Genomic DNA, 12,146 nt, shown 5'->3' with positions numbered 1-12,146 from the left:
TTTCCCTGTTCCTCCCTCCCCCTAGGTTGAGGAACCTGAAGGAAGGCTACATGGGCAGGAGGACAGGACTGGATGCTTGTTTGGTGATGGATTAGACCTGGTGGGAAGAAAAATCCAAGAGCCTCTGAAGGAGGAGGACAGTAAATAAGGGAATATTTTGTAGAACAGGGAAGGCTGAGGGAAGGAGAAAATTGGGAAAAGGAGACACCACCAATTCCTTTGTAATTACTTGTCATGTCATCATTTCTCAAATTCCACTTGAATTCTACTAAAAGGTCTGCCAGGTCCCTCTTCCTACCCCATCCCAGGTCTTCTGATGAGCCCCTCAAATCCCATATGTGTAGTAGCAGTGGAGATCTGAGTAAGATGATGAAGAAATTGCAGCTCCTTGGGCATTGCAAGTTGCTTGCTGCTTGTGAGTCATGGTGGACATTTGAGGCTTTATTTACTGGAAGAGCTTTGAACCCATATTTCCCACACCTGTGTCTGGGGCCAGGGGGTGCCCTCTCCAGCGAGGCAGGGTACTGCAGCATGTCCTCAGCATTTCTCCTTTTAACACTGGTTTACACTGGGTGGGGACTGGAGCACCCATTTTATCTGCTCATTAGGTAACTGAAATGCTGAGTAAAGAGTTTTTCTTTTTTTTTTTCCATGCTCTGTGCTTTATTGGTTGTCCTTTATATCTTCCTTTATTTCATCACTTTTTAGCGCCGCAGAAGGCTGTGCATATTTGTAATAGTATCAGGTTATATAAGTATTTTTCTAGAAAATACTGTTGTTGCGTCTGTAAGAGTTTTAGAGAGATGAATGGCTCGTAAACCGTGGGCTTTGTTGGCTTCCTACATCAGAACATCCTCTGCTTGGACGTTCTGCATGCAGAGGACTTTTCAAAGGGGAGGTGTCTAAAGTTCAGTTTATTTTGCTTCCTTTTTCCCATTTATAGTGCCAGATAAGAGATGGTGATTTTAAAGGCAGTGTTGATGGAAACGGAGGTGTTTTGGCAGTTCTTCTCTGAGGCAACTGGAGCTTGTGGCAGAGCACAGTGAAAGCGTGTCCAATTTCTCAGATGAGAACCAAATAAATGTGTGAAAATCATCCTGTCTGCATTGACCACACCTTTCTTCAGTAGAGGCCTTCAGTAACACTGCCCTTCCCTCCATGTTACTTTTAAAGCTGCCTGGTTCCTTTAGTAGAAGCAGAAGTGGTCCCTGAGCCTTGAGGAATGAAACCTGTTGTTCAGCAGAAGCTGTTCACATGTTGCTTTTAACAGTAAGTAGCCAGTGGCTTTGGGACTGGATAAAGGCAAAGCTAGTCCTCATTCAGTTAAAATAATTGTCTCCCTTTCCCTATCTTGAACTCCCATGTGACTTGGAAATACATTGGAAATAAATGTCTAGCAGTACACGGGGTGTTGGGAAGTCTCTGTAGCAGCCATGCTCTGCTGTTCTTGTGTTCCGTGAGACAATACGAGCAGTGCTTGTATGGGCCATGTCAAGAACACTAGTGCGAGTAGGAGCAATAACATCTATCCGGTCAAAGATCTGTTTTTAATAAAATCATAAGGTTTTTTTTTAAAAGAAAATTGATAAAATTAGTATTGATCCTACTAATATAGTAACATTTAAATGAACAGCTACTGATAGACAGCATCAAATCAAATCCAGCACTCAGACTTGAAAGACGGATATAACAACTGCTAACTGGAAAAGAATATCCTGCAGCATTGGAGAGACTGTTTTGGTGCACGTGAACTTAAGCACAAGCGAGTGGAAAAACCCTCAAGATGTTATAGCTTTAATTGCTTACTTTATTATGATTCAAAATTAATTACTTTTTTTTAATTATATGGTAATAATAACTGCTTTCTAAACGTATTTTGGCAATTAATATGCTGAGTGGAATTCAGTGCACGAGTAATATGAAATATTTGCTGCAAAATCTTTGAGATAGCTGTGTAAGCAGTCTCTGTTTGCTGTTTGGTGGACACGAGGAGAGTTTAGTCCCCGTTATAATGCTGACCATCCTCTGCTCCCTCCCCATCACTGTGTGTTGCTGTAGCTCCCTGTGTAGAGTCTTCATGTATCCTGTGGTGTTCTTTGAGGCAGACACTTAATACACACCTGTAGTTGTAATTGACTGAGAGTAGAAATTAGTTCTATTCAGCAGGGTAGGTAAATTAAAAAATATTATATTGCCTTTTAATGTGTTCTTTAAATAGCAACAAAAAGAGCTCTGTTATTTTCTATTTAAAGAAGAGCCACTTAAAAGGTGAAGCCAGCTGATAATAGCAGAAATGAATGTGCTACTTAGACACAGTGCTGATGAATATATAAAGTGAAGAGGAAGAGGGGTTTGGGGGTCTTTTAGATGTTCATATTGTAGGAATAAGGTAGGTTCTTTTAGAATTGTTTGCACAAATTGTTTTAAGTCATGATACTTGTAAAATTAATTTTTTCCCTTGTTTTCACATCTGTGTCATAGTGATACAGAGAAAAGGAAAGTACGTCATTCAGATTACTTGCATTCTCACTATTGGTTTTGGTTTTGCCTTTGCTTTGGTTTTAGTTTGGTTGGGTTTTTTATAAATTCAGACAGTGTAAACATTTGTTCTGTTGCTTAGTCTGAGGAAATCCTGGATGAACAAGTATGGAATTAGGAAAGCAACATGTAATTTTAAACACTAGCAGTAGATGGCTCCCTCTTTGTGGTTTTACTGAATTTAACCTACGTGCAAAACTTTTATGTTCCCAAATGAGGATCACATTGATAGTTTGATCTGTTTTTAAGAAGGTACTTCATCTGTAACATAGGGGGGTTTCTAACACTGTTTGCTGATGAAGGAATGCTTTTTGCTTAGTTTTTGTCACAAACCAAATTTTTAAGGTTGGAGTTGTTTATGCTATGCTTTTATGTGTCTTATTGTTTTCTTTGGCTTTTTAGTTTTGTGATAACTTATTTTAAAAAACTATCATTTCTTTGTGAAAAATGGTCCTCATATTGTTCTTTAAGCTATATCTGCAGGGTTTCATGAGATATAATAATCATGTTCTGTAGTGATTTAATGAAAGGCTCTTTGCAAATGAAAATGGATGATCCTCGACATGTCACATAATTGAAGATTGCAACCTCAGACTGTAGGTAGCATGGGCTTTTAGATATGTATGAAAGATCATTTAATTTCTCTAATCTATTTCATCATGGATTTTATTCTTAAAAGCAGCACTTTCATAGTAGGTGGCATAAGTGTATTCCTTGATTTGCAAACTACAGAATATTGCTCGTCCTTGCTCCAAGCAGCATTAAGAAAAACCTCAAACATAAATCACCTGGGTAATTGAAACTTGACTGCTTTCATCTTATCTTTTTTTTTATTAATGTATAACAATATTAATTAGATATGGAACGAAGGATTCTGTGTAAATATATGCTTTAATGAGAAAGAAAAGGGAAGGTTCATTTTCCTTTGTAAGGAGCGTAGGTAGAAAGCTATATTGGGGCAATATGCGTAGTAAAGAAAGTAATGAAGAGAAGCAGACTGTAGAGAACAACTGGTGATGGAATAGGAGATGAGTTTTGGAAAGAGAAAGTAGAGACAAGGGCCTCAAACAGAATTAAATTATTGCTAGGAGGTGGGAAGTTAAAAGCAAAAAGTGTGAACTTGAAATGCAAAGCCAGCACAGACAGGTCTTAAATGTGAAAATTGTGTCATCAAGAAGTAAGAGAAGGAAGACAGACTGTGGCAAACTAAAGGAGAGTGACTTTGGATTCCAGAGACAGGAAGATTGCTTTCTTTTCACACCCGACATACAGATAAGTGATGGGGTATTCAACACTGTTCTTTCTCTGTGCTGCTGCAGAAGAGGCTGTGCCTGTGCTTTGTGATGCCTCGTGCATTTGGTCTGTAGGGAGAAAAAGGAGGAGGAAAGAGGCAGGGTGCACATTAGCATGCCTGCCTGGGCATTGATGGCGCTGACTTAGACAGAAGGGAGAAGAAAAAGGGGGAGGAAGGGTGGGGAAGCAGCTGCCAGCTTTCAGTGGTCTTTATATGATGTTACCCAACAGACCATGAGCTAAAGGCATACAAAGGAGCCAAAACAGGAATGATCATGATCAAAGGTTCATCTTCCTGGACTTGGCAGTAGAAATTGTAACAGCAGGGTTGGTCACCTGGCTGAAAGGTAACAGGGACAGGAGAGCTAAGAATGATGGAAAGGTTATGTGAGAACTGAATTTCTTCAGTCTTTGTATAGAGGGTAGGATAATGGAATTCTTTATAGTAGAAGTGATTTGTAGTAAAATTAAGAGACTTAAAGACGAAAGTGGCTTGCTGTTGAAATTGATGGATAATTGCTAGCGTTTGGATTTATGTTGGATGAGGTGGAAAAAATGAGATCAGAAGGAAATTTCCAGATGCTACAGCAGTAGAAGATTCTTCAAAGATGTGGAAGAGACACCAGTATATTGCAGATAAGTACAAGATGATGAGAAGGCATCTGGCATTGTAGAAAGCCAGTGACCATAGACAGAGCCCCAGGACGGTAACACAAAGTTTACAGGTACATGCATAAAAGTTCCAGATACAGTAGTTACTGGAGGTGCCTGATGTTAGGGCCTGATCTACTGAAGGAGCACCATCAGAGGCAATGTCAGTGCAGAGACAAAAGGAGACATGCTTGAACAAAGACTGAAATTTTATGGCAAAATGTCTCAGGAAAGGGGAATAGGAAACCTCGACCAAAGTCATAAATCAGTGACAAAGTAATCTGGCCAAGAGGTCCAGGGGAGGTTTTCAACACAGTAGAAATGAGCTACCAAAGATATTGGAGACAGAGCAGGGGACTGATAGAAATTGAAGGGGTTATGATGTCATCACAGAAGCCTGCAGGATCAAGAATTTGAAGTAGATTGAGTGGGAGTTTATGCTAGTCTATACTAGACTAGAAGAAGATAGCAAAGGTAGTAATAGGTCCAAAAGTAGTAATAGAATCAAATTGTTAAAAACCATTGGCAGTAGTTGGAGGCAGCAGTAGACTCATCTTTGACAGTAGAGGTTGGGCTGCTGAAATGTGAGGGTGAAGAGGTTGCCAGATGCAAATGAAGTACGTGGAGGAGGAAGGGAAGAGGGTGGTGGGTGATGGAACAATGAGTGGAGAAGAACCAGATTTATCTGAAAGGAGGAAAAAGAAAAGTTGCAGAGATCATTGCCACAACAACAAACCACTGAGAAACTAACAGAGACAGGAGGTAGGAACAAAACTGAGTGGACGTCTTTGAGTGAGAGTTAGGAGGGTCGTGGTGACCATACATAGCTGTAAATTAGAGCAGGATTTAGGGAGAGAAAGAAATCTCCTTGATCTTCCCCATCTGAAAATCTGAACTCATCAAGCCATGGGGAAGAAGGTGGGAGGGGGAAAAAAAAAAAACACATAAATCTCAGAACAGCATTATCAGGGCATGCACTGAAAAAATACACGGGGAGAGGAGTGTGGTGGGGAATCGGGAGCTCTTAAATGCCTAAATAGTAAAGAACATCGTGGAAGAAAGGAGGGAATTTTTGTAAAAATAAATAAATAAAAGTGGCATCCTGCAAAGTAACCTACTTTACGTTTGAAGTGATCATTTATCTGCGTGGCTAGGAGGAGCCACTGGCATTGCAGCAATTCAGCTGTGCTCAGAAAGGGGTGGAAAAAAATCCTGAGGTCTGCATAGACAAGAAGGAGTTAATGCTTGTCGAGCATTATTCTTATACAAATTAAGTCCAGAGCACAGCAGCAGCCTCACCAGCAGGAGCAGATGCTATGCAGTGATGCAACCTGTGTTATTTACTTAGGCCTCTGTAGTGACCTCAGTGGCTTGCAGACAAAGGACACATCTATCTGGAGGTAGGTAGCATGCTGGTACCTTCTTTATTCAGGCTTTTTTTTTTTATTGCGAACAAGCTTCTCTTATCATCTGGCGTGGAGCAACAGGGGAAGTGTGTATTTTTAGAATGGTTTCAGCAGAAGGAAAAAAACCCACCAAAACAAACCAAAGAAGTGATTCAGATTTGGTTTCTGGTTTTGTGCCACTATAACCAGGAGCGTTTAGAAGCCATGATGCGTCGGTCCCTTGAACGCAGCCAGCAGCTGGAGCAGAAGCAGAAGCGGTGGTCGTGGGGAGGAGCACTGGCTGCAGGCTCGACAGGGAGAGATGGTAAGTGAAAGAGGCTGCCTGCATTGCAGATCTCCAAGTGCAAAATGCACGAGGTTGTGGAGATAGAAAGGATGATGCATTTTGTAGTTAGGGGGGTATTGGAGGGGCTAACGCCTTGGGGCATGAATAAATGCTTTGTAAGTGCTTGCCAGGCTTCTTCTCTCTAGTACCTTCTGGGGAGAAAGGTCACTCCTAACTTTAGGAATGCAGATCATATTAATAGAGTAACTGGAATCTGTTTGGAGGATGCAAAGCGCTAAAATTGATGCTCTCTCTCCTATATTCTCTACCCCCGCATTGTCTTCCCACACACAGAGTTAGCAAATTTAATACTCACCAAAGGACTGAGTGCTGTCTAACCCTGGCAGAACATGATCTGGTTTTGTTTGGTACTTCTAAAACCTGAAGGGAATTTCTAGATGACTATGCAGCATGTGCAGTTTCAAATAGTTTGTTTTTTTCCCCCCCCCACACTTTTTGTTGCTGCTCTTTTTGATTTGGCTTTGGAACAAATTCTTTTTATTACATAATCAGTCATGTACTGCTTTTATATTTCAAAAGGTGCATGTTTTCTCTTTTAAATGCTGTAATTTATTTAAATTTGATCAGGTTTGAATAAACTGATGTTATGGGGAAAAACACCCATGTTTGGATGATAATGAAATACGACAGTTATTCTCTTTTAGCAATGTATAAATATATTTAACTCTAAGAAGGAAAACTGTCTCACATTGTAATTTTCACAGTATACCATTAAAAAAGCCAGGAATTTAAATGTATGTTATAATAAAAGAAATCTTTTGTGCTTCGAGAAAGAAAATATTTTCTTTGATACAGTTTGTGCTTAATTCGAGCTCCCTCAATTTGTTCAGTAATTTCTTTCACGTCTTTTTGCTCTGATTTCTCTGCTGTGTAGGTGAATCAGAAAATACCCCACCCCCTGTTCTAGGTTTAGCTGCCAACACCCTTCTTCCAGACCCTGTGACCTCTACTGCTCCTGCTGATTCCTTCAATGGTATTTCAGAGAACCACAGTCCCATTGTGTCTTGTTTATAAATGTTCTAATCACTGTAATCCATCCACTGATCTTGTCCTTCCTAACCACTCTTATTATTTCAGTCTGGTACTCTACAGCATTACCCTTAGCGATGTGGACCAAATGTCTTTTTGATTTCCTTTTAATTTTGCCATGGTGGAGCAGTGCATGCCTCACATTCCAGCACAGTAGAGGCATTTCATGGTTTCCTCACTAACTAGACTTCTACTGCTCAGATTCTCCTCTCTGTTAATTCTACTGGTGCTCAGTGTTTGTGTGTGTGTAAATATAATTGCACATATATTTGGCAGCTCTAATGGAGGTGCACAGATGCAGGTGGTGTTGAAAAAAATTTCAGTTGCACAGAAAGAGAAGATTCATTATAGAGACAGTTTCATCAAAATAGTCCTCTTTTTTTCCATCTCAAGGGCCTTTTCTGCAGTATTTTAGCAAGCAAATTTGGTATGAGCAGCCATAGTATGTTTTCAGCCTCTTGAAGTGGATTTGGGCCAAGCTGGTGTATCTTGACAAGCTGAAGTAGTTGACTTATATGCAATTGTGTATTGTTTTCTTTTATAATTGTTCAGTTATCTTTTTAAAAAATTATTATTCCCGTAAATGGACTGCACAGTAAATGAGTCCTCCAAAATTAAGAACGGATTGCATACAGGATTTCTAGTTTTGATTGCAAACTACTTGGCATTTTGAAGATGTAGCACAGCCTGTGCTTTTAAGAACTAGGTTCCTTCTTCCCCTCCAAAGGAGGAGCTAGGCTTGGATATTACTCATGCAGAATGCACAGTAAATGTTGTTCTGCCCATGATCTCACAGAATTATTATTTCTGTGCAAAGATTCAAAGTTTTGTACTAATCCTTGCTCATGTACAAAGAGACTTGGATGTGCAACTGATGTTTTGCAGCATACCAGCATTATACCAGCTTTTTTAAAAAAGCAAATGTAAAAAATTATATTGCTTGCTCTAGTAGATGGAGGCAAATCTTGCAGACCCCACCAAGGCAATGTTTCAGTGGATGTCATAAGGAATGCAGTAACTTAGGGACTGCAGAATTAGGGCCATATGTATGTCTGTAGCTGAAAAAAATTTCTTTTAAAAGAAAACTCAAATTTAAGGGGCAAAGCATCTATGCTTTTAGCTTCTGAGCACTGTACAGCATTTATCATATACTAGTATGCTGTAGTAGTACTTGAATAATGTTTTTGTGTCATTCAGTCAAACAAATGGCAAAGCAGGAAGCAGGTACTGTGCTCAGACTTTGTCAAACAGTATTTCAGAAGAAAAATGAAAGCACTTGGAGTAGTACCAAAAAGCTTGCTTGCTTATTTATTTATTTAGCTTAAAAGTATCCTCAAGCATGAGAAGGTAAAGCCAAATGGCTGGTGCCAGCGTAGTCACTGAACCAGTGAGTTCTCATTATGAGAACCATGGTTGGTTATCTCATTTTTGTGTTAGAGTAGTATCCAAGGTCTATCCCAGCTCTTCTAGACTGAAAGTAGAGGGGAGGGAGAATGGAGATGAGGTATTGAGAGTTGTCATGTGTGCAGTTTGTTTTTTTAGGTATCTTTCTGCTTGTGCTGGTATGGAATATCTTTTATCAGAATGGCTTCACTCGTTCAGACCTGATATATAGATAATTATTTGCCTCTGGCAGTATAAAAGATAGGCTGTTGTAAAACTGGAGTGTTAAGTTCACAAGCAGAAAAGTCACATCCTAAAGCATGCCTGATAAAATGCTGGTCCTCTAGCAGTCAGAAAGAGCTTATCTCATCATGCCTTATTCAGAGCTATGATCAGTGGCAGGGGCCACGAGTACAAATGTGAGGTTAATTTTGGGAGTTTATCAAACCTGTGATGTGAATACAGATATCTTCAATGCGTCTCTCTGCAGCATGTGACAAACTTTCAGCCTCTACAATGAATCTGCCAAAGCAAATGGAGTCGCCCATCAGTAAGCGCCTCTCCTCCTCCACAGCGGCTATAACACATTCCCCCGACAGAGGCAAGTGAACGTGCTGGTCCCCTACCAGTGTAAACTCTCCTGCTTAAAGCACTACTTCTTCTCTCTGTAGCTACCTAACTCACTTACGTCTGTTACTCAAAAGATCTCAAACGTTTTGAGGGGTTGTAAGTTAACACAATAAAATAGTTCTGCAGCCTGTCCCAAGACTGTGCTGCTGTGCTGGAGATCCTGTAGTCCAGTGACAAACACCATGGGGTTTTTTACTGATCCTTTTTCAATTTTTGATACTTCAGCAAAAAGGGTTCTAAGTATGTGCTGCGACTGCACAGTTTCTTAAAACTGTGGCTTGTGATCCTTTAGCCAAATCATGTCAGACAAGCAAACCAAACATGTGGCTTGACGATAAGATGGGATGTACCATGGGCAGAAGTATGTCCAGTGAGCCACTTGGGAGACTTCAATCTGGTGACTGAAGTTGTAGAGCCCTTTAATTTAATTTGAAACTCTGATCCATGAGAGGCTCAGCAAAAGATGATCGTCTTGTGGGATTAGTGGTTACTAAACACTACAGAGAGGACTGAAGGGTTTATCCCACTATGAACTCTTTGGATTTTGTTTGTTTTGTGTGTCCTTTTTTTCTTCTCCACATTTTTTTTAAATTCTAATGAGAAAATAATTTTTTGACTGAAATAAGTGATGATGAAGGCTTGTTTCTAGAACAAAAAGAGAAAGTAAATTTACTTTCATTTCTGATATTTTAATGAAAACTTTTCAATAGCTTTGAGGTTATGATAGATGGCTATACACGCATGTAACAGGAACATCTATAAATATCTGTCTGGGGTGGTTTACTTGTATATTTTTGGAGTAGGAATGAATGGAGGCATATTGCATAAATAAGACTTACATAATGCAATGAGACTGCAAAGTTTAAATGCAGTCTCAGTATGGTTCACACATTAGTGAGTAGTTGTACTGTTATGATAAATGTTTCACTTTTTCTATTGGGGAAGAAGGCAAACCCTTTTCATGCTGAGTCATGAAAGCAACCATTTTGCAGACTAGAACATGCCTCTAAGAATAAAATGCAACATGGTCTTGACCTTACTGTATTTATTGTACAGGTGTGAAAACAGTTTAAAACGATGGAGAAACTAGAAAGCTTTTTTTGCAGAGGAAATGAAAATTCACTTTAAATATTTTAAATCTTAAACGCTTCAAGTTGTTTTACTTCATTTCATCATTTCGTCATTTTGTTTCAGTTATTTTAATGTAACATTGTTTTATTTCTTTGCATTTTAAATTTTATTTTATTTGCTCCCATCCTTCAGCTCACCGCATGCATCTTAGTCCAATGGAAAACTTTATTGTTTCTCGACTGCTGACTCCCACACAGTCATCTCTAGCTAGAAGCAGAAGTACATTAATGCTTTCTGAGCAGTACAATAATCCAGGTAAAAATGTGACTTGCTCACTTTGAAACTGTTAAGGTATATTTTTGGTTGCACTTGAATATTTGCTGAAAGAAATGGAATACTATGAATCAAATGACAATTTACATGATGGTACAAAAGTCAACGATGAACAAAGTTGTTCATGATAGTGGTGTACTTAAAAGCTTGAAAAAAGAAATCATCTTGTCTCTCTTGTTCTTAATGTCCTTTTAAAAAGAAAATAGATTTAAAAAAAAAAAAAAAAAACAAGAATGGAATTAACAAGATTACTAAAACATAAGCTAATGGAAAACTGAATATATTCAAGAAACTGGTGGGTTTGGTTTTTCTTTTTTTTTTTTTTTTTTTTACACCAGTGTGTGACACCTCTCAGATGCTTTAATATATTAACATCATCCCCTTTCCTACTTAAATATTATGTAGAACAAAAATCCCAGTGCACCATTTGAGCTTTAATTATTCTAACCAGGGTTCAAATTCTTTGTTGTTAAATTACTTTTTGCCTTTAACTATGTGACTGGATTTGCATTTAGATATATACGTGAGTGTGTATACACATATAAAATTATACTTAGGGGGGAAAAAAGATACCGATAGTAAGGTATCAGTTGTAGAAATTACTGAACGTGAGTTCTCTACTTAGAAACCTATACCTGGTCATAGTGCTTGATGAAACAAGGACAAAAGTTTAATAGCTGTTTTTACTTTTATTAAAAAAAAAAAAAACAACCAAAACAAAAACACCACCCCAAATGCCTGTCTGCAAAAGGAAACATTTTTTCAGGATAAAGCTCCTTAGGCAATAAATGGCTTATCATCTTTGTGATGAGTATTTTCATACGTTGTGGCTGAAATAGGCTGAGGTCTTCCATCTGTGCTTTTAATACAAAGCTATTTAAACATGAATTGCAAAGTAAGCTTACTTTGTGTGTTACTTCTTTGTTGAAGTGCATAGGGACATTGATATTGAATGGCTCTAAAATTACTTTGCTTATTTCTACATTAAAAGCAGCATCTGCTGGAAGGAGAAATGTTGTCATATAGTGCTTTTGCCGTGAGAAAATTCTCAGTTTACTTACTGCTCAGGGATCACCTGCTACTGAAACTGAACAAAATCCAACTCAGAATCAGATCAGTATATTCTGCTTAAAATGTTGAGGTGAATTGCCGGGGCTACCTACAGATGTTGTTTTCCATGTTGTATTTGATAGTGAGGAAATCAGCAGGTACTTCCTTTGTCCTTTCCTACTCATTTTGTTTGCAAACTACCAGCTTTCTCTCTTTCTTCCTCTCAGGACTTTGAAAGTAGCACACTGGCATGTCTGACAAGGATACAATTTGGCCTGCAGACTGCTTTTTCCCTGAGCTGAAGCAGGAGTTCTGGTTCTGGGAGCGGTTCTCTGAACCAGCATCCTTTTGTTGTTTCCTGGCAAGGCAATCGGGCTGTAGCACAGGTTGCATACAGCATCAGTACTCAGAGTGGC

The 12,146-nt window shown here is 39.0% G+C and overlaps 1 protein-coding gene across 1 annotated transcript in view; it reads left to right on the top strand.

Moving 5' to 3' along the window:
- Positions 1-12,146, top strand: part of MAP7D2 (MAP7 domain containing 2) — a 34,855-nt gene that overhangs the window by 5,631 nt on the left and 17,078 nt on the right. The window contains exons 4-6 of the mRNA XM_008939032.1: positions 6,078-6,192; positions 7,109-7,207; positions 9,137-9,247. Of these exons, the coding sequence (XP_008937280.1) occupies positions 6,078-6,192; positions 7,109-7,207; positions 9,137-9,247 (325 nt within the window). The remainder of the gene's footprint in view (positions 1-6,077; positions 6,193-7,108; positions 7,208-9,136; positions 9,248-12,146) is intronic.

This window comes from Merops nubicus, unplaced genomic scaffold, assembly GCF_000691845.1.
Source record: "Merops nubicus isolate BGI_N331 unplaced genomic scaffold, ASM69184v1 scaffold284, whole genome shotgun sequence".
Classification (NCBI taxonomy): Eukaryota; Metazoa; Chordata; class Aves; order Coraciiformes; family Meropidae; genus Merops; species Merops nubicus.
The sequence above is the reverse complement of the archived record's forward strand: the minus strand, read 5'-3'. Positions and strand labels throughout refer to the sequence as shown.